The 23352-nt window shown below is 44.2% G+C and overlaps 1 protein-coding gene across 1 annotated transcript in view; it reads right to left on the bottom strand.

The window, feature by feature from the left end:
* The window catches only part of LOC308314782 (protein diaphanous homolog 3-like), a gene marked incomplete at its 3' end in the record, with an annotated part of 217989 nt that overhangs the window by 156017 nt on the left and 38620 nt on the right, over window positions 1-23352 (bottom strand). The window contains exon 5 of the mRNA XM_080762464.1: window positions 14396-14526. Within this exon, the coding sequence (XP_080618590.1) occupies window positions 14396-14526 (131 nt within the window). The remainder of the gene's footprint in view (window positions 1-14395; window positions 14527-23352) is intronic.

Genomic DNA, 23352 nt, shown 5'->3' with positions numbered 1-23352 from the left:
GCATATTTGTGTCATTAGCCAGAGATACTTTAAACGATTCACACTGCCCCCCAGGCAAAACGCTAAACTTGGTCTGTGGTCTGGTTGTGTGTGTGTGTGTGTGTGTGTGTGTGTGTGTGTGTGTAATATCTGTTTATGGGCCGTGCTACAGTCAGACAAGGCCGTCCCATCCCATGTTTACTAAACACAACAGGGGGGGGGGGGGGGGGGCAAACTCCCCAAAGGCTCACTCTATTGAATAGCTAAACTGACAAAATAACAAATCTGGGGACTTAAAACCTGAAGGTCAGTTTTAATATAATATCAAAAACCAATTTCCACTTGTTTGTCAGATCCATTTATCACATCCATTTAATCCATTTTGGGCGGGAACCCGTTTTGGTGTTAGCACTATGTTATGCTTTATAGCTATTGAAAAATAGCAGATCTACAAGCTCATAACGCGCTACGAGCTTGTAGGTCTGCCTTTTTTTTGAAAAATCGAAGAACGACTGACATAGAAACATGGCTTTTTCAGAAAACTGTCATTTTCAAACAGACATTTTTAGAATCTGGTCAGGTCAGGTCAGAATGGGTTAATACAATTACACCCCGTAGCCTGGCTGGCGATGCGGGCTAGCCCTGTGGGCCCTCATCGGAGGAGAAAGGGAGCGTCGGAGCGGCTGAGGTAGGTGAAGCAGACCTGGGGTCAGTGTATGGAGTCACAGGGTATAAGCCTCTGAACCTGTATATGAAGCAGAGAATTACTTCTGTCTGCTCGGCCATGCAGCAGAACCTTGATAAGGGAGCCTATAAGCCATTCTGACCTGAGATCAGATTCTAAAAAAATGTCTGTTTGAAAATGACAGTTTTCTGAAAAAGCTATGTTTCTATGTCAGTCATTCTTCGATTTAAAAAAAAATAGCAGAGCTACAAGCTCGTAGCGCGCCAAGAGCGCGCTATGAGCTTGTAGATCTGCTATTTTTAAATAGCTAAAGCATAACGTAATGCTATAACACCAAAAGGGGTTCCCGCCCAAAATGGGATAAGCCTGTCTACATAACCTGCTGGAACACGGTGCACTTGTTCCAGGATATGGAGGCGGCCGAGCCAAGAGATGCTAAAAAGTAAAAACCAGCGTCTCGCTGTTCCAAAAAGGACACGGGAGTCAACAAAGGGTTGCAGGTACTGTATATATATATATATATATATATATATATATATATATATATATATATATATATGCCAAATCATTGAAAACAAGCATCAGGCATTAACAATAACACAAACTATGAAAAACAACGCCATCACATTGTCAAATGAAATAGTGTGATTTAAAGAACTGAACTGTATCCCTATACAAAATCACGACTGTCACTGTACCGTACGTTCACAGTGAACGAGTGGCTGCCGACCCGGAAGCGTTCTGGTGGCCCAAACTGAAGGCGGAAGTGTTGGCTGGCATAAAGCCCATTGATTTGAAGGCATTACACGTGCAGACACTCAGGAATTAACTTTCCAGAAAGTCAAGCTGTTTATTAGCGTTTTTTTGGAAACCGTGCGAGTGAGTCTATACGGCTGCTGTTTTCGGCGCTACTGCGCATGCGCAGCCACGGGGTCCGCATGGTGCGTTAGCTCATTGGTGCTAATGGCGTTAGTGTTTTGTTTATTCACCGATGCAACAGAGCAGACCTGCGGCCTCTATTTCATGAAACCTGGATTAGGGATTGTAACAAAGAGGAGAGATCAGCAGCAAAGCAGAGGAGTGGAAAATGAAGAACAGGTCAATACGAGGTCATTGGGGTTCAAGGCTGGCCTACAAGTGGTTGATAACGCTGACAAAATGGACCAACGTGATTTATTGCAGCAATTTACATTCTGGTTGAACAAAATGGGACTTCAGTAGATTAAATCTACAATATCAGCTGTTTTCTTTTTTTGCTTTCTTTTTTTTTTTAGTGTTAAAGGAGATTTCCATACTAAAAGGCTTTCTTGTTACGTACCCAACAAAGAGGTCCAGGTGTTCTTTTGTGCAGAAGTGAATTATTGGCTATTTCCCCTACCATAAGCCCTCAATGAATTGCATTGAATTGAATGGGGCTATGGGGTGTTATGCTAATTCTTTAAACTAATGGTAATTAGAACTTGCTTGTTGCACACTAGTAGCCTACTAGTGCGCAAGCAGAGCGTGCAAGTACTGTCGACCGCTACAAACTGTCAAATCTCAGCTTCTCTGTTTGAAATGTTGAATGTAGCTATTTGCTACCCTACCTATACTTTATGCATGTGAAAAAATGGTATTGTGAACTTATGAAGTATGGCACAAGTTTCTATCTATAAAATAAATTGTTTTATCGATTTAGAATTATTCTGGATCCCTTTTTAGTTTCTCAAAGAAAAATAAATCATCGATATCCGATGAAAAAAGAGGTATATAACCCATTCTGACCGGGCACCCATTTTGGTGTTAGCATCATGTTATGCTTTACCTATTGAAAAATAGCAGATCTACAAGCTCATATCGCGCCACCGAGTGGCGCGATACGAGCTTGTAGGTCTGCTATTTTTGAAAAATCGAAGAACGACTGACATTTTTTAGAATCTGATCTCAGGTCAGAATGGGTTCATCAGACCAGTGTGTTGTCCAGTGGAAACCTCGTATGAATCTGATCTCAGGTCAGAATGGGTTAAACTGAAATAAAATATGTTATCACGTATACAGTATAATTATTTATTTTAAATTGTCAATTGCTTTAAATTTACTATAGTGATATTACTAAATGCCTCTGTGTATGACTTGATACTCGAGTCGTACTCCACCCCCAAAGACTCTAGACTCCACTCGACCCCAAAGACTCTAGACTCCACTCGACCCGCAAAGACTCCAGATTGGACTCGGACTCGAGCTCCAAGACCCGCAGGCATCTCTGGTGGCTCCACAGAGTCCCAGAGAAAATGGTGACTCATATGATGGCGAACAACGCATCAATAAAAGGAATTATGTCAAATGACGTCCTTGGCGGTGTGGGCTTTCCACAAACGTATGTCAAACGATGTCCTTGGAAATTAGTTAATGACCAAAAGATCATCTAAAATGCATCTGGACAAAAGACTATAGTCATGTTTTCAAAAGGTATGATATATAACGGCAGTGGGCGGCTAAACGCAGCGAGAGATAAACCTGAGAGGGAACGACTCTGGTTTGATTCAGATCTATGAATGTATGAAACAACCTTATATAACCTAAGCATTTGGCTAATGGGCATAACGAGCCATCAGTCTTTGGCAGCGTTTGTCTATCATGACGGTCATTAATTACAATCAAAATCAGAGCCACGGGCTCTGGGAGGACATATTTGACATGATTAAAGGCTCTCAACATAAATGAGGACCCTCTCCCAATTGTCTAAAGCCCATCCCGGCAGTACAGCACTGCTCAAGAGGCTCTCCAACGCATAATGAAGCCTCTGTACCTTCCCACCCACACATCATTGAGCTTTCAGCCATGAACCATTGTGTGTTTGTAGGGGAGGGGAGGGGAGGGGAGGGGGGAGGGAGGGGAGGGGAGGGGAGGGGGAGGGGGAGGAGGGGAGGGGAGGGGAGGGGAGGGGAGGGGAGGGGAGGGGAGGGGGAGGAGGGGAGGGGCACAGTAAGAGTGGAGCTGGCAGGAGGAGGGCTTCATTAGCGATCAGGGAGGATCAGACCAAAAATAAGTGGATAGACACACACAGGGAATACAAATGTCTCGCCCCCCCAAAATGAGACAGCGGCCCCACTTCAGGTCTGTTAGAATGGTGTACTGCAGCTGTCAATGCAATCCCTATGAGAGTTATCATGAAATAGCCTAATTTCACTGGTTGATTACTGAGGCTGTAGCGATGTTTTTGGTGTTTTAATAAAGTGTCCTATATGTTTGATTTGTCCTTTTTAATGTCACATACCTATCTACGTAGCTATCTCAATATACAACCCACAATGTACTATAAAGTACTCCATCAGTGTGTCAAAAGTGCTACAGCATCGTAAATATCACGGTAAAGTGGTCGGGGTTGCATACAGTACGTCATGGTTAGTCCAGTAATAATGTAATTTGACCTCAAACTAATTGCAAAAAAAACCAAACTCTGCTGATTTTGTATCTTCAATGAACAGAAAACCGAAATAAAGTTACCTGGAATTAGCCCTTCACTAAATCCCACCCCAAAAAGCCATCGTCCAATGAATGACAATCCAATTAGTATAGCAACGGTTGCTATGCAGGTCAAGCTTTCTTCGCTGCTAACGTGCCTATTGGACAAGGATGGGTTGGGGGAGGGACTAAGTGGAGGGCTAATTACCTGAGGGGGAAGTGTTGAAAATGGCCCGTACGGTATAACCACCATAGACATATATATACAGTAAGGCAAATATTGTTTTTAAGTTTCCTTTTGCTTTAAATAGCATGTGACATCATGTCAAACTAGAGGGTTTTCATGATGCTTAATCCATTCCAAGCATTAGTTTTGCATAAAAACACTCATTGGGCTAAATTTGGCCATAGCCACAATTCAGCATCATGAAAACCCTCTAGTTTGACATGACACATTCTACTTCAAGCAAAAGGAAATCTAGAAAATATTTGCCTTATATAGGATGTATATGGTGGCCATGCTGTAGAGGGCATTTTCAACACTTTCCGCTCAGACAATTCCAGGCAACTTTTATTCTGTTATTCAGGATATATTGAAGATACAAAATCAGCTGAGTTTAGGTTTTTTTTGCAATTATTTTGAGGTTGATCCCGTGTTCTCCATAGATTTCCTGTACTAGGTCACATCGCTTGACTTTTCAATACCCAGATACACAAGTACCCAGATATACAAGACGAATTATTAATACCAACCTGGATAATTCACTAGGTAGTGAATGTCGGGATATGTTCACCTCCATTTAGTTAGGTCCTCACTAATAATCCTGAAAAAATGGCATGATTTTTGTCTACTCAGTCTGTGTCTCACAGGACGACTGTGGGCAGTTTAGAAACCGTCTTCCAGTGACATCATCATTACGCAGATTATTTTTTCTTTTTTTACACAAGATTTGTATACAAAAATATTTCGATTTTCATTATCGTGAGAACGATGGCTTCCATTTTCACATTTGCAACTTTTCAGGACTAGAAAGCCTGCCGTTTTTATTAGCTTGTATTCCCCATGGATGATGTCACTGGACGGTTTCTGAACTGCCCACAGCCCTCCTATGAGACACAGACTGAGTAGAAAATAATTGCAATTTTTTTTCATGATTATTAGTGAGAACATATTATATGAAGATAGGTGGTGAAGTGGTCCTTTAATACAATACAATTAAAATACACACCTTTTTTTATATATATATAAGCCCTGTGAAAATATAGACATGGACAAGTTGTATATGTCACGATTTGGGTTGTATTATTGAGAATTCCACTCTTCAAAGCTGGCGTTCGTATAGCCTCGTCAATGAATTGGAGACAGACAGCATGTGATGCAGCATCATGTGCATTTCACTGTTCTAACCCCTAGTGGCTGTGTTATTTCAGCACCATGGATAGCTCCTACACAGTGTTACACACTTCAGCACCATGGATAGCTCCTACACAGTGTTACACACTTCAGCACCATGGATAGCTCCTACAGTGTTACACACTTCAGCACCATGGATAGCTCCTACACAGTGTTACACACTTCAGCACCATGGATAGCTCCTACACAGTGTTACACACTTCAGCACCATGGATAGCTCCTACACAGCGTTACACACGTCAGCACCATGGATAGCTCCTACACAGTGTTACACACTTCAGCACCATGGATAGCTCCTACACAGCGTTACACACTTCAGCACCTTGGATGGCTCCTACACAGTGTTAAACACTTCAGCCCCTTGGATAGCTCCTACAGTGTTACACACTTCAGCACCATGGATAGCTCCTACACAGTGTTACACACTTCAGCACCTTGGATGGCTCCTACACAGTGTTAAACACTTCAGCCCCTTGGATAGCTCCTACAGTGTTACACACTTCAGCACCATGGATAGCTCCTACACAGTGTTACACACTTCAGTACCTTGGATAGCTCCTACACAGTGTTACACACTTCAGCACCATGGATAGCTCCTACACAGCGTTACACACGTCAGCACCATGGATAGCTCCTACACAGTGTTACACACTTCAGCACCATGGATAGCTCCTACACAGCGTTACACACTTCAGCACCTTGGATAGCTCCTACACTGTGTTACACACTTCAGTACCATGGATAGCTCCTACACAGTGTCACACACTTCAGCACCATGGATAGCTCCTACACAGTGTTACACCCTTCAGCACCATGGATAGCTCCTACACAGTGTTACACACTTCAGCACCATGGATAGCTCCTACACAGTGTTACACACTTCAGCACCATGGATAGCTCCTACACTGTGTTACACACTTCAGTACCATGGATAGCTCCTACACAGTGTTACACACTTCAGCACCATGGATAGCTCCTACACTGGTACACACTTCAGCACCATGGATAGCTCCTACACAGTGTTACACACTTCAGCACCATGGATAGCTCCTACACAGTGTTAGACACTTCAGCACCATGGATAGCTCCTACACAGTGTTACACACTTCAGCACCATGGATAGCTCCTACAGTGTTACACACTTCAGTACCATGGATAGCTCCTACACAGTGTTAGACACTTCAGCACCATGGATAGCTCCTACACAGTGTTAGACACTTCAGCACCTTGGATAGCTCCTACACAGTGTTAGACACTTCAGGTCAAAGTGTGCTGCACCAAAACAGTGGTAACACAACCCTGATGGGTTTCCATCCATTATCAACATTGGTTTGTTCTGCTACAGGACATTTCACAGGATATTGCTGAGAACTCTGGGAAGGTGAAACAGAGTGTGGAATGAGGAGAAAAGGGGAAAAAATAAAAGTTGTCATTCTCTTCAGAAATATCTGTGCTGTACATTTGTCACCTTGACTAAGCAATCCCCCGTAGAGCGAAGTGAGACGGGGGGCCGCTGTTTTTATTGGACTCAGGGGAAATCATGGGCTTTACATTACATCCTGGGCTAGTGGGACACTCTCACACACACACACACACACACACACACACACACACACACACACACACACACACACACACACGACGGTATTATTTTGACACAGAGTAGAAACTAGAGAGGATTGTTGGTGCGAACCGAGGTCGAGAGAAAGGATAAAGGGCCCCCTTTATCCTTTCTCTCGACCTCGGTTCGCACACATAAGCAAGGAAAGACTTTTAACCCATTCTGAACGGGAACCCATTTTGGTGTTGGCATCATGTCATGCTTTAACTATTGAAAAATAGCAGATCTACAAGCTCATAGCGCGCCACCGAGTGGCGCGCTACGAGCTTGTAGATCTGCTATTTTTTGAAAAATCGAAGAACGACTGACATTTTTTAGAATCTGATCTCAGGTCAGAATGGGTTAATCAGACCAGTGTGTGTCCAGTGGAAACCTCGTATGAATCTGATCTCAGGTCAGAATGGGTTAAAGGGGTGAGATGTTGTTAATGGACCGTCGTGAGCGGAGATGAAACCGGCAGAGAGAGGCCAGGTGAAGGAGTGTGATGGGAGTTGGAGAATGAGTGGCAAGGGGGGGGGGGGGGAGACGGATACAGCATTAACCCATTTTGGACGGGAGCCCCTTTTGTTGTTTTAAACATTAAGTTATAATTTAATTGAAAAATAGCAGACCTACAAGCTCGTAGCGCGCCACAGAGTGTCGCGCTACGAGCTTGTAGGTCTGCTATTTTTGAAAAATCGTGAAAATGTGGCGCAAATTTGGAATATTTTTTTTTTCCCCTTTTTAACTAAAATCTTTGCTTCTGGGGAGGGTCCCTGGAACAACATATTTTCAGATGGGGGGGGGGGGGCAGAGGCATATTACATTTTGGGGTCCTTGACATGAAATATTGAGAACCACTGATATAGAAACATGAGGTTTTTCCAGGAAAAAAAAGACATATTTTTAAATTTCGACGTCAGGCCAAAATGGGTTAAGGGACTGATGACTGGGCTGAAAGAAGAGGGTGCAGAGGAGTGAGAGCCATGTCTTGCTCTTAAGATGAATGGGAAGAGAAAGAGAGGGCCAATGTTGCCTGGTGATGAGAGGTGAAAGCAAAGAGAAAGATGGAGGCATGAAGGGGCGCGAGCTGCTATCACCACCCGTGACTCATCTCACGTATATATATTTATATACTGGCCCTCTTGCACTGGAGTGTCCTCATAAACTACTGGGACTGACTGGGGAAAGCCAATGGGGGTTAGACTTCTGGATGAGGCCATATAGGGCTTGGGTATTGATTTTGTATTAACCCATTTTGGGCGGGAACCCGTTTTGGTGTTAGCTATTGAAAAATAGCAGATCTACAAGCTCATAGCGTGCTACGAGCTTGTAGGTCTGCTATTTTTGAAAAATCGTGAAAATGTGACTCAAATTTGGAATATATTTTTTCAGAACGAACGTTTTTAACTCAAATCTTTGCTTCCGGAGGGTCCCTGGAACAACATATTTTCAGATGGGGGTCTCGGAGGCCAATTACAGATTATTTTTGGGGTCGTTGACATGAAATATTGACTAATATAGGCCTAGAAACATAGGTTATTTCAGGCCTAAATGGGTTAACACAGCTGCAATTGCAGGCTAGCTATACATGGTTGCAATACGGAACGTTTCCTTGAAAGAAATGGTTTAGCCATCAGGAGAAAGAGCTCATTCCATTCCATCACATATTGATCCAGACTTGGAAGCAGGTGGGGGATACGAAAACCAAACAATTCATAAATACTCTTTTGTAATCCTGAGCGGGCGAATGGTTAAGACCACGGTTTAACAGAGCATTTCGTATAACACTGAATCTAATATATTGTTGCATGAGTCTCTGAGCGGACTGACCCCATGCTTCCTTCTATGCATGAGGAGTCTAAGCTGCTTCTTTTCACCTGACAGGGGAGAGTTTCTCTGGTTGGACGTAGGGCGTTTAGAGACAAGGATTACTGCATGTTTTTGTGAGGGTACCTACCCTAGGGGACACGGGGAGAACATGTGAGGGTACCTACCCTAGGGGACACGGGGAGAACACGTGAGGGTACCTACCCTAGGGGACACGGGGAGAACATGTGAGGGTACCTACCCTAGGGGACACGGGGAGAACATGTGAGGCTACCTACCCTAGGGGACACGGGGAGAACATGTGAGGGTACCTACCCTAGGGGACACGGGGAGAACATGTGAGGGTACCTACCCTAGGGGACACGGGGAGAACACGTGAGGGTACCTACCCTAGGGGACACGGGGAGAACATGTGAGGGTACCTACCCTAGGGGACACGGGGAGAACATGTGAGGGTACCTACCCTAGGGGACACGGGGAGAACATGTGAGGGTACCTACCCTAGGGGACACGGGGAGAACATGTGAGGGTACCTACCCTAGGGGACACGGGGAGAACATGTGAGGGTACCTACCCTAGGGGACACGGGGAGAACACGTGAGGGTACCTACCCTAGGGGACACGGGGAGAACATGTGAGGGTTCCTACCCTAGGGGACACGGGGAGAACATGTGAGGGTACCTACCCTAGGGGACACGGGGAGAACATGTGAGGGTACCTACCCTAGGGGACACGGGGAGAACATGTGAGGGTACCTACCCTAGGGGACACGGGGAGAACATGTGAGGGTACCTACCCTAGGGGACACGGGGAGAACATGTGAGGGTACCTACCCTAGGGGACACGGGGAGAACATGTGAGGGTACCTACCCTAGGGGACACAGGGAGAACATGTGAGGGTACCTACCATAGGGGACACGGGGAGAACATGTGAGGGTACCTACCCTAGGGGACACGGGGAGGACATGTGAGGGTACCTACCCTAGGGGACACGGGGAGAACCTTGTAGCTGTGAGGCGACAGCACTACAGACTGTGGGAATCGAACCCAGGACCTTCTAGCTGTGAGGCGACAGCACTACAGACTGTGCCACCGTGTCCCTCTACTTCAATAAGCCTAACTTTACAGACATGCTTCATGTTATACAGAATAGTATAGTTAGAAATAAAATATTAAGACTTTGACTACTTGCTACTTCCATCTACTATTATTAGTAGATGGAATGATGTAATTCAATTATTATATTACAAAAGTCTGGATGAGTGTAAAAAATGGGAACAGAAAAAAGATAATGAACAGAAGTACAGTATAAGCCAGAATTGGGGAAGAAGGAAAGAAAAGATATTAACCCATTCTGAACGGGAACCCATTCTGGCGTTAGCATCATGTTATGCTTTAGCTATTGAAAAATAGCAGATCTACAAGCTCATAGCGCGCCACCGAGTGGCGCGCTATGAGCTTGTAGGTCTGCTATTTTTGAAAAATCGAAGAACGACTGACATTTTTAGAATCTGATCTCAGGTCAGAATGGGTTCATCAGACTAGTGTGTGTCCAGTGGAAACCTCGTATGAATCTGATCTCAGGTCAGAATGGGTTAAGATAAAGTCCATGTCGGACATGGTAGTCGAGGCCAGTAATGGAAACATCACTCCGTCCGGAGTCCAATCAGACAGCTTCACATCCATCAGCTGTCCAATCAGAGGCTCCGACTATAAGCACAGAGGGAGCCAACCACAGGATATACTGTAACTGTAACTGTACTATCACAGTACTGTACTGTACTACAGTGTTGTTTTTGGCAGCAAATGTTCTATTTTAGTTTTAGTCATAGTCTCTTTAATAGTTTTCATTTAGTTTTAGTCACATTTTAGTCATCCGGAATGACTAAATGTCATAAGATTTTAGTCGACTAAATCTACATGTGATTTAGTCGACTAAAATGTATTTTGGTGGGCCTTGAGGCCGTCGTAATGGTAACTGATTTTACACCGAATAGCCGATAGCCGAATAGCCGATCTACAAGCTCACTACGCGTCGCGCTACGACGCGTAGTGAGCTTGTAGATCGGCTATTTTCAGCATGCAACCAAGTGTAAAATGACTCATAGTGGATCTCTTGTCCACTAGTCCCTTCCTAACATTTTCGTCTAGTTTTTATTTGTTGACGAAATTGTCAATACAATTAGTCTTAGTTTTAGTCAGCATAGATTAGTTTTCATTTAGTTTCCATTTAGTTTTCGTCAGTGAAAAAAGGTAGTCGACGAAAATCTTCGTCTTGGTTTTAGTCGACGAATTCAACACTGCTGTACTACCACAGTACTCTACTGTACTGTACTGTACTGTACTGTACTGTACTGTACTGTACTGTACTGTACTGTACTGTACTGTACTGTACAACCAGGGCAGATAATAACCAGTGAAATACATAACAGGGCCAGCTGGTCAGGAGATGATGCAAGGATATATTATTATTAATTATTATTATTATTATTAAGGATATATTATTGCCACCTTACAATTCACTGCATGAACAACAAACACACTGGAACTGTTTTATACATGAGGAGACCGGCAAGGTCGTCGTTCTGCCCCCGAAGCATTTAACTTAAACTGTGTGCCCGTCCGAGTTAGTCAGAAAACATGGACTTAACAAAATGGTTCGCTGGCTGTGGCGAAACAAAGGAATACTGTAGAAGCCTGAACTGGAGCATGGGGCGGGGCGGGCCCATGATATTGGGCCTCAGATTTACTCTGTGGATGAATGGAATTATTTCAATGAATAATAAAACAATACATTTTAGTTCCTCATTCAAAATGAATGACTAAAAACACAAAACAACAACCAAATAACATTTGGATCATAATTATAAAGTTGACAAAAACATCTAGCATTCTTCATGTATAATAAAACAAACCAGGCGCTGTGATCCGACCACGGTTATCTTCCCACACAAAAGCAAACTCAGCAGAGGCAAACTGTCTTTCACAATGAGAGTACTGCCAGGAGGCTATTGTACTATTCAACAATGTGTACAGTTCTGCACAGGAGCCATGAGCCTTGTAGGGGAATCATCTTAGTTCCAACCTATACTGTATTATGCACAGTACAGTAGCTGCCAGTACACATAGTTCTTGTACGAGCAGAAACTAAAGTTTTCATCTGTGCTGAAGCTGCATGGAGACAGAGAGCAAGGTGTTTGTGAGGTTAGGCTGCACTGTCTGCATGGAGACAGAGAGCAAGGTGTTTGTGAGGTTAGGCTGCACTGTCTGCATGGAGACAGAGAGCAAGGTGTTTGTGAGGTTAGGCTGCACTGTCTGCATGGAGACAGAGAGCAAGGTGTTTGTGAGGTTAGGCTGCACTGTCTGCATGGAGACAGAGAGCAAGGTGTTTGTGAGGTTAGGCTGCACTGTCTGCATGGAGACAGAGAGCAAGGTGTTTGTGAGGTTAGGCTGCACTGTCTGCATGGAGACAGAGAGCAAGGTGTTTGTGAGGTTAGGCTGCACTGTCTGCAGATTTGGGATTTGATAAGAAGGGACTGCAGTTCTTTCTGAAAAGGTTAACACCAGTCAAGCTATAAAAAAAAACATTGTGTTTATATTGCGAGACATGGCCAAAGCATTTCTGGGGGTCCCCAGCCACATGGCCAAAGCATGTCTGGGGGTCCCCAGACATGGCCAAAGCATTTCTGGGGGTCCCCAGCCACATGGCCAAAGCATTTCTGGGGGTCCCCAGACATGGCCAAAGCATTTCTGGGGGTCCCCAGCCACATGGCCAAAGCATTTCTGGGGGTCCCCAGACATGGCCAAAGCATTTCTGGGGGTCCCCAGCCACATGGCCAAAGCATTTCTGGGGGTCCCCAGCCAAAAAACGTTGAGAGCCCCTGCTGTAAGTATGAGTAGCACAATAAACTAGATAAAGTGCTCCCCAAGCCTTCGGCCTGGTGGAGACAAATACAAACTGGTGTACAAATCTAGTTAAGTGGAAATAGGCATGCCCTATAAGAGGAACTGTGTGATGATCCAAATGACAGACAATTACAAAGTGAGCAAAGAGGTGTACAATGACCCAAAGCTCTCTTCAAAGTCGCTGATGTAAATTAATGAAAACTCCTTTACCAAAAGGATCTTTACCAGAAATGAATGAACCATTTGTCACTGAGCTCATACTTTCATTATTGCAACAGACAGATGTAATATCTGTCGTGTACCAGACAGCGCACACACACACACACACACACACACACACACACACACACACACACACACACACACACACACACACACACACACACACACACACACACACACGACGAAATGCATTATGAGAAAAGATTTGAGGGATTTGAAATAAGCAAGGACCCGACAAGGGCATAAGTAATGGAAAAAAGTGGCTCTTGAAAATCATGCGTAAATTTTAATGCAAGCAACTTGTCAATTTCATTGCCTGCCCCTCAATTGCCTGCAGCTTTTCTGTATCTCTGTATGTGTGACCTGCATTTTAAAATAAAAGCATGAAAGGTGCAATTAAAGTAGAGAATGGGGGAATTGGAACTGCTGACTGCTGTGTCATCTCTGTGGTACAACATGCAGTGGAAGCAACAGGGACACTACCGATATGAATCAAACAATTAAAAATCAGGCAAAGGAATAACTGACATACAGCTGTGGCTGCAAAACATATGAATAAATCATAAATCAGACTCCCCAAGCACATGGGGAGGGTCACTGGGTCCTGACTCCCCAAGCAAACAGGGGAGGGTCACTGGGTCCTCACTCCCAAGCAACCAGGGGAGGGTCACTGGTTCCTGACTCCCCAAGTAACCAGGGGAGGGTCACTGGTTCCTGACTCCCCAAGCACCCAGGGGAGGGTCACTGGGTCCTGACTCCCCAAGCACCCAGGGGAGGGTCACTGGGTCCTGACTCCCCAAGCACCCAGGGGAGGGTCACTGGGTCCTGACTCCCCAAGCACCCAGGGGAGGGTCACTGGGTCCTGACTCCCCAAGCAACCAGGGGAGGGTCACTGGTTCCTGACTCCCCAAGTAACCAGGGGAGGGTCACTGGTTCCTGACTCCCCAAGCAACCAGGGGAGGGTCACTGGTTCCTGACTCCCCAAGTAACCAGGGGAGGGTCACTGGTTCCTGACTCCCCAAGTAACCAGGGGAGGGTCACTGGGTCCTGACTCCCCAAGCAACCAGGGGAGGGTCACTGGGTCCTGACTCCCGAGCACCAGGAGAGGGTCAGTGAGGGAAAGACCTCTGGAATATCATATCATCTATGTAAGGGTGTACCGAAGGGATGAAGGCAAACTAGGAACAAGTGTATGGTGACCAGGGAAGAGAAACGTGTGTCTGTCTGTCTGTCTGTCTGTCTGTCTGTCTGTGTGTTTGCTTACACAGACGACTTTAAGGGCAGATATTACATGTACGGAAAATTCCATTCTCACCTGACAGGGTTGCTGGTGAGGGAGACGCGCAGTGAATCCAGACATGCAAACAGGCGCTCGTCCACAGCCCCCGACTTCAGCTCCCCGAGGAATTCCTGGGGGGAGATTTGATGACTGCTTCTCACGCTGCCCTGCAAGACAAGACAAGACAAGACAGACAGGCAGGCAAAAAACGAATCAGGTCCAAGTTCTTTATCCTATATGCTTAGTCCCACAATCCACATAGACATGGAAGAACATGAGCAAATACACCGCTGCAAAACATACAGTAGCTTATTTTACATCTCTGGAATTCTCCAATGACTGAAATACCATCAATGTTCTGAGTCAAAAAATAAATAAAGCAATAGCGTTCGAGGGTTCACCGCCAGCGTCAGCTTCAAACTGAACATGCCCCACTTCATTATCCCATTCTGACCCGAGATCAGATTCATACGAGGTTTCCACTGGACACACACTGGTCTGATTAACCCATTCTGACCTGAGATCAGATTCTAAAAATGTCAGTCGTTCTTCGATTTTTCAAAAATAGCAGACCTACAAGCTCGTAGCGCGCCACTCGGTGGCGCGCTATGAGCTTGTAGATCTGCTATTTTTCAATAGCTAAAGCATAACATGATGCCAACACCAAAATGGGTTCCCGTTCAGAATGGTTTATGCATGCGAGACTCAAAGGGTCTGTCACACAATTTTTTATTTGCCAGATTGTCCCATCAAATTATCTAGCGACGCCTGCTCCTCATTTCCCAGAATACAATGCTAATCAGGAATATCAATTCAATACCGCACGCCTCCCTTTACAAATATAGACCTATGCTTTCATCACATGAGCATCAATGGCATGATGCATAGTAAATATGGTGTGCAATCAGAACTGTGTTATTGGTGGTAGTTAACGTGTGATTGAGGGAACGTATTTTCAGCACTTTTTTTGATTGGTATAGTCATCTCCGCAGACAACCACTCACAGAATGACTTAATGAGAAAATCAATTGCAAGTAATTTGTTGAAAATGTGTTTATCAGATAAGGTGATGAAGGAGAACAAATTGCTTTTGTAATTTCTTTCTTTATTTTTTTTGCTGCTCATGTGAGGTAGGCTTGGGCGATATTGATTTTTTGATATCGGTATAGATACCGTGAATAATATAGAAGTTGTACATTGTCATCAATAAGTGAATAATATAGAAGTTGTACATTGTCATCAATAAGTGAATAATATAGAAGTTGTACATTGTCATCAATAAGTGAATAATATAGAAGTTGTACATTGTCATCAATAAGTGAATAATATAGAAGTTGTACATTGTCATCAATAAGTGAATAATATAGAAGTTGTACATTGTCATCAATAAGTGAATAATATAGAAGTTGTACATTGTCATCAATAAGTGAATAATATAGAAGTTGTACATTGTCATCAATAAGTGAATAATATAGAAGTTGTACATTGTCATCAATAAGTGGCTCTTTGTATTATCAGTAGCAGTAAGATACCAATGCAGTTAAGATGCAATATCTCACAACGGGTAAGGGCGAGTGTTAAGTAAAATAGCCCTTACCCGTTGTGATATATTATATATCGGTGGCGCGCTACGAGCTTGTAGATCTGCTATTTTTCAATAGCTAAAGCATGACATAACACTAACACCATAAAGGGGTTCTCACCAAAAACGGATTATTTAGCCCCAAGGAAGAAACAGCCCTGGAGCAGAACTAAATTAAATTAGGCAAACATTTCATATAAACAAGATAACCGATTACTGACCAAAAACATCTCTGCAAAGTTTTAGCTTCAGAGCCACCAGCCAAACATCCTGGAGCGAGCCCAGGGCTATGGATGAAGCCTCTGTTCTCTTCACATTTCAGTAAGCCAAGTCTCTTAACCCATTCTGACCGGGAACCCATTCTGGTGTTTGGCATCATGTTATGCTTTAGCTATTGAAAAATAGCAGATCTACAAGCTCGTAGCGCGCCACCAAGTGGCGCGCTACGAGCTTGTAGGTCTGCTATTTTTGAAAAATTGAATAGCGACTGACATTTTTTAGAATCTGATCTCAGGTCAGAATGGGTTAATCAGACCAGTGTGTGTCCAATGGAAACCTCGTATGAATCTGATCTCAGGTCAGAATGGGTTAATTAGTTCCCAAACCAAAAACCACCCAGTGTTATAGTCAATCCGTATGCTAAATAACACATTTCCAATGGAGACATGGCTCGTACCAACCAACGCAAAGTAGAAAGAAAGCAAAAATATTATGCTTTAAAGAAAAACTATGATTGTTGATATTTTACTTGACTCTGACTATATAATTATCCAGGGCCAATGTGGGTAGAGTGGCCAGTATAATGGACGGATGGAAACCACATGGTTCCCAGTTCGATCCCTGTGGGCTCCCCTAGAGTTAGTGTGGAAGTGTCCTTGAGCAAGACTCTGAACCCCTCAATTCTCCCGATGTGCGGGTTGGCGGCGCCTTGCATGGTTCCCCCCGCCATGGGTGAATGTACAGTAATGCACAATCTACAGTATGTAAAGCGGTGTGTATAGAGGTGCTACAGTATTGTAGATCAATGTTGGCACCGGTGCCAACATTGGCACTAAGGAGGGTGATCACTGGCACACTGGCATAAGTGTGAGAGAGAGGACTTTTGGTTTAAAATAAACTATTTAAACTTAGTCAAATAAGTCCCTCACATTTGTATGTACAGTAAATTACATCCTGCACATACTGTAATTATACATTCATTAAAACTCTGAACTCTGACTGGGGAGGGAGTCTGGGAGATACGTGGGTCATTGCTCTGAGACTAATGATCATTGTAACAATGTGAAAGAAAATATTAAAAATAAGGATATTTCCATGGACAATCAAAATGTGTTGGAAATGTTGATGTGGTGTCATTCAAATTAATGTTGACATGGCACACTGACTATCCAGAAAATAAAAACATGGCACTTAATTCCAAAAAGGTTGCAGACCCCTGTTGTAGATGAGGCTGTTTGTTGGTGGGTGTATTACAGTATTAGGGTGGTTAGATGTACCAACCCAGCCACACTGATGACCAAATGTTGTCAAGGGAAGTACCGTTCAAAGAAGAAACTGTTGGCGGGGAAGAAATAATCCCTAAACCCTGCAGGCTGCCAAAGAAACTGAATTAAACCAAGTTTGTCTCTCCCACAACAAACCCCCGAACCCCAATTCAAATTAATCTCACCCATATACGCCCTGCAGGCATGCACTCACTTCTATTAACCCATTCTGGGCGGGAACCCCTGTTGGTGTTTTAAGCATTGTGTTATGCTTTAGCTATTGAAAAATAGCAGATCTACAAGCTCATAGCGCGGCTATGAACTTGTAGGGTCTGCTATTTTTGAAAAATCGGGGAAAATGTGCCTCAAATCTTTGAATATATATTATTACAGAAGTGAACATTTTAACTCAAATCTTTGCTTCTGAGGGGAGGAGGTCCCTGGAACAACATATTTTCAGATGGGGATATTGCATATAATTTTTTTGGGGTCCTTGACATGAAATATTGAGCACCACTGATACAGAAACATACGGGGTTTTTTTTCAGAAAACTGTCAGGATTTTGAAGAATTATTTTTTATTCCGGGCCAAAATGGGTTAAGCCAACATAAAAATAAATAAAAATAACACTTTGTAGAATCCTATCATGCTTCCTCAAGGAATGTGTTTTTTTTTTTAATGATCAGTATCTTTCGCTGCGCCTCAGAAGGACAGGCGCTGCACGAATAATAAACTATTACATTCTTTCCATTTTATTTGATTTGTTTTTTTATGAAACTTGGAAAATCAAACATTTTATTTGGACAGCAATAAGAGCATCGACAACAAGCGCAATGATAAATAAACAAATAAACAAATCATACAAACATAATTTCCACCAAAAACAACGCATAAAACGGACAATATTAAAACAGAATAACTTCATCTGGACACTCAGAATTACAGACCCATAGTCCATACGGGGCCCTTTGGAACCCACTCAAGGACCCTTTGAGACCCACTGGTCTAGCGGTGCTTCCAGTGAGCCAAAATAACTCTGTTCGTTTCCAAAACAGTTAGTCCCAATACTTGATTCTGATTGGCTGGTTACCATCACATTTCACCGATAACCCACACCTTTAATCACTTCATATCATTCCCAGCCGATTCCGCAGCTCTGTAGCTGTACTGGGGAAGGGGAGCGCTTCATTTCCTTACAAACCCATGCCGTTGCGGACGTCGAAGCACCGCCCGGCTCATATGACTGTGAATGTGTGGATCCAGGCAGCCCCGTAAAGACATCAAGCGCTATTCTCCCATCACATGATGTGGCTCGCTCCGTAGGAGCTATCCATGGTGCTGAAGTGTTTAACACTGTGTAGGAGCTATCCATGGTGCTGAAGTGTTTAACACTGTGTAGGAGCTATCCATGGTGCTGAAGTGTGTAACACTGTAGGAGCTATCCAAGGTGCTGAAGTGTTTAACACTGTGTAGGAGCTATCCATGGTGCTGAAGTGTGTAACACTGTGTAGGAGCTATCCATGGTGCTGAAGTGTATAACAGTGTAGGATCTATCCATGGTGCTGAAGTGTGTAACACTGTATGAGCTATCCATGGTGCTGAAGTAACACCGTGTAGGAGCTATCCATGGTGCAGAAGTGTGTAACACTGTGTGGGAGCTATCCATGGTGCAGAAGTGTGTAACACTGTGTGGGAGCTATCCATGGTGCTGAAGTGTAACAGTGTAGGAGCTATCCATGGTGCTGAAGTGTGTAACACTGTAGGAGCTATCCATGGTGCTGAAGTGTGTAACACTGTGTAGGAGCTATCCATGGTGCTGAAGTGTGTAACACTGTGTAGGAGCTATCCATGGTGCTGAAGTGTGTAACACTGTAGGAGCTATCCAAGGTGCTGAAGTGTTTAACACTGTGTAGGAGCTATCCATGGTGCTGAAGTGTGTAACACTGTGTAGGAGCTATCCATGGTGCTGAAGTGTATAACAGTGTAGGATCTATCCATGGTGCTGAAGTGTGTAACACTGTATGAGCTATCCATGGTGCTGAAGTAACACCGTGTAGGAGCTATCCATGGTGCAGAAGTGTGTAACACTGTGTGGGAGCTATCCATGGTGCAGAAGTGTGTAACACTGTGTGGGAGCTATCCATGGTGCTGAAGTGTGACAGTGTAGGAGCTATCCATGGTGCTGAAGTGTGTAACACTGTAGGAGCTATCCATGGTGCTGAAGTGTGTAACACTGTGTAGGAGCTATCCATGGTGCTGAAGTGTGTAACACTGTGTAGGAGCTATCCATGGTGCTGAAGTGTGTAACAGTGTAGGAGCTATCCATGGTGCTGAAGTGTGTAACACTGTGTAGGAGCTATCCATGGTGCTGAAGTGTGTAACACTGTGTAGGAGCTATCCATGGTGCTGAAGTGTGTAACACTGTGTGGGAGCTATCCATGGTGCAGAAGTGTGTAACACTGTGTGGGAGCTATCCATGGTGCTGAAGTGTAACAGTGTATGAGCTATCCATGGTGCTGAAGTGTGTAACACTGTAGGAGCTATCCATGGTGCTGAAGTGTGTAACACTGTGTAGGAGCTATCCATGGTGCTGAAGTGTGTAACACTGTGTAGGAGCTATCCATGGTGCTGAAGTGTGTAACACTGTGTAGGAGCTATCCATGGTGCTGAAGTGTGTAACAGTGTAGGAGCTATCCATGGTGCTGAAGTGTGTAACACTGTGTAGGAGCTATCCATGGTGCTGAAGTGTGTAACACTGTGTAGGAGCTATCCATGGTGCTGAAGTGTGTAACACTGTGTGGGAGCTATCCATGGTGCAGAAGTGTGTAACACTGTGTGGGAGCTATCCATGGTGCTGAAGTGTAACAGTGTAGGAGCTATCCATGGTGCTGAAGTGTGTAACACTGTAGGAGCTATCCATGGTGCTGAAGTGTGTAACACTGTGTATGAGCTATCCATGGTGCTGAAGTAACAGTGTAGGAGCTATCCATGGTGCTGAAGTAACAGTGTAGGAGCTATCCATGGTGCTGAAGTAACAGTGTAGGAGCCTACGCCTCCCAGCCATTGTAAAATACCCGGTAACCTGAGACCTCTCGTGGCTTATTGCTTCATGAATGACCGCATGGAAAGTTAAACATCAAACCCTGTTCAGTTCTAGACGGACAAAAGTATGGTGAGATAATACTAGAGTCCTAATTTAGCCTCTAATATGCAGACCTCTCTGTCCAGTTTAACCTCATCCTACGTTACAATAACATCCATGTAGTAATCGTTGTAGAACCACTAGTTTGTAATAAAAAAAGGTTACACCCGTCGTGTGAACCGAGCGGTGCAACTCCCCTCTCTATCCCTCCTCCATCCAACGTGGACGGGCACCGCCGGCATGCTCAGAGACGAGCGCTGAGCGCTGAACGGAGGGCAGCCTCCAGACCAGAGCCGTTTAGAGCAGTCCTTCCCAAACTTTTTCATCTCAAGGACCCCCAAATTGACACTAATCATCCCCGCGGACCCCCATTAGAAAAGATATGCCAGGGACCCCCATGAGAGAAGATTTTTACGGCTCTAGCAGTGATTCTCAACCCGTTTAATTCCAAGGACCTGCATTAGACATGCATTATAGTCTACGGACCCCCATTTAATGTCATTTCCATCTCTTGGGACGCCCAATTTATTATTGTAAAATCAATGTTAATTTAACTCTGAGGCCCTCATTTATCAACCGTGCGTACGCCAAAATATGGGTGCACGCCGAAATTGCCGACATTTTTGACATTTACCATTTCCGCCAAAGCTTGAAATTGAACGTGACAACGTTGAAAATCCACGTCTGCTCCTCAACTGGCGTACGCATTTTTTTCTGTCTTCGAGCTGCGGAGCAGCATTGTCTGAACTGCTGACACGCTGTCACGGCATCTAAACATATGTTTTCTCTCCTAAAATGTTAATATAAAACGGTATGTGTATGTAAAAAAAAAAGGGAGAGATTTCCAACTTTACAAGTAATTAAAATCGCGCAATTAAAAACAATATAACATGTTTACAATGTATTAGTTTGTGCTTAATCAAACAGTGATTTACTGGCCTTGTTATGCAAGCAACTTTTTGGAGCGCATGCGGTGATGCGGCTTATGATTGTGTTAGCTTATTTTATTAAAAAAAGGCATAAATGACTGCACGCCTTTATTTCCAACTGACAATGACAAGCATACAGCTTGCCTATATGTAGTAAGTACTAGCAGGCTATAGGCGTAAGGGACTTAATCATTCACCATTTAAATAAGTGCTTAGACAGGTTTTGACAGTTTTGACAGTTCAGATAAAAGCGAGATCATTTTCGGGGCTCGGGAGGACGGGACCGCGCGGCGTGCGTCGCCAACACATACCAGCACACATGCAAGCGGCAAGCCTTCATCCATATGTTTATGATTCGTTCATCAATGATCAAATCAGAAATCACTACATAAACGTTGATTATGACTGCCTTGACGACATGATAGCCTCTCTCATGCTGCATGTATGTCCATGCGGCATACATGCGGATTTGGGCTGTCTGTGCTGGAATATTTCCATGACGTTGGAAAGTAGCCTATAGTGCAATGCAGCTGCGGAGAGTCCCAACATGCATGGGTAGCCTATATACTGTAATCTACAGCAGGCCAACAGCACTTGTCTTTCTGGAGTTACGGTATATGCAATCTCCTCCTCGTTTAATAAACCTGACGTGTCACTGGAATGTCAAATGTGCCGTGCCAGCCCAGCGCAAGTGCATGGGAACCGCATCGGCGATAGGTATAGGCTAACCCAGCCAGTCAGCCCACCACCACCAGTAGGCTACCATATATTTTGGCTGCACATTAATATAATTGACAGTTGACAGTCCTGCAGCCACTGCAGCGACTGCGAGGCAATCTAAATAGACTGTCGAACGTGCATGCAGTTGGTCACGGACGGACCACAGTGATAGAGAGAGACAGACAGACAGGACAGGAGGAGCACCTGCAAAACAGCAGCGTGTCACCGTTCGTGTGTGTGCCTATTTGTTATTTAATTATGGTTCAGGTTCAGGTTTCCGTTCACTAATATATCTTGTTGTATATTAAATTAAAAATACTTTAATAATTTAATATACAACTAACAACACACAGTGAAAGTTGCTTGCAAATTGCGATATGTGCGTGCGTGCGTGGCGTGCGGGGGTGAGGACCGTGAGGCGGGCAGCAATAAGGGAAGCGAGAGGAGAAACAGACAGGGTAGGCCTACAACTTTATTTAATTCATGCAGGTGTTCGTTTTTTATTTATTTAACAACACACCAGTTAGTTGGGCAGCTTGCAAGTTGCGTGTGCGTGCTGTGCGTCTGTGCGTGTGTATGAGAGAGTGAGGCGCAGCAAGGCACGGGAGAAACCTATTTTTTCATGTTGCCATGGTTTCAGTAAACGTATTGCCGTTTTCAGGTCGCAAAAACGAGGGCGAGGCTTGATTTCATAGGGCGTGCCAGATAGATTTCAGCCGTCACATTTATTAACGTGAGAACGAAATTAAGGAAGGATCAGCTGTTTGCGATCACTTTATAAATGCCGTGGCGACGTGGGTGTACTACGAAACCTGCACTCGAATCTGTGGCAGATTTTACACTCGATTGATAAATGAGGGCCTGAGAGCGTACAAATGGAACCAAATGGTACACTCTCTGAGTTACAGACCCACAAGGGTCCATTTGGTTCCAAACTACCATTTAGCTGGGGACCCCCTGGAACTCCCTCAGGTACCGCTGGGGGTCTCCGGACCCCACTTTGGGAACCACTGACGTGACAAACCCAGACACGGTTGGACGTTATGCATTGTGGAACCTGTGCCACAACACACATCAAAATGGCCTGTGATAATATCGAATGGGCCTTTCATAATAATGCTACTATAAAAATGAA

Source organism: Protomyctophum bolini, assembly GCF_963924005.1.
Source record: "Protomyctophum bolini genome assembly, chromosome: 1".
Taxonomy (NCBI): Eukaryota; Metazoa; Chordata; class Actinopteri; order Myctophiformes; family Myctophidae; genus Protomyctophum; species Protomyctophum bolini.
This window is presented reverse-complemented; position numbering and strand designations above follow the sequence as displayed.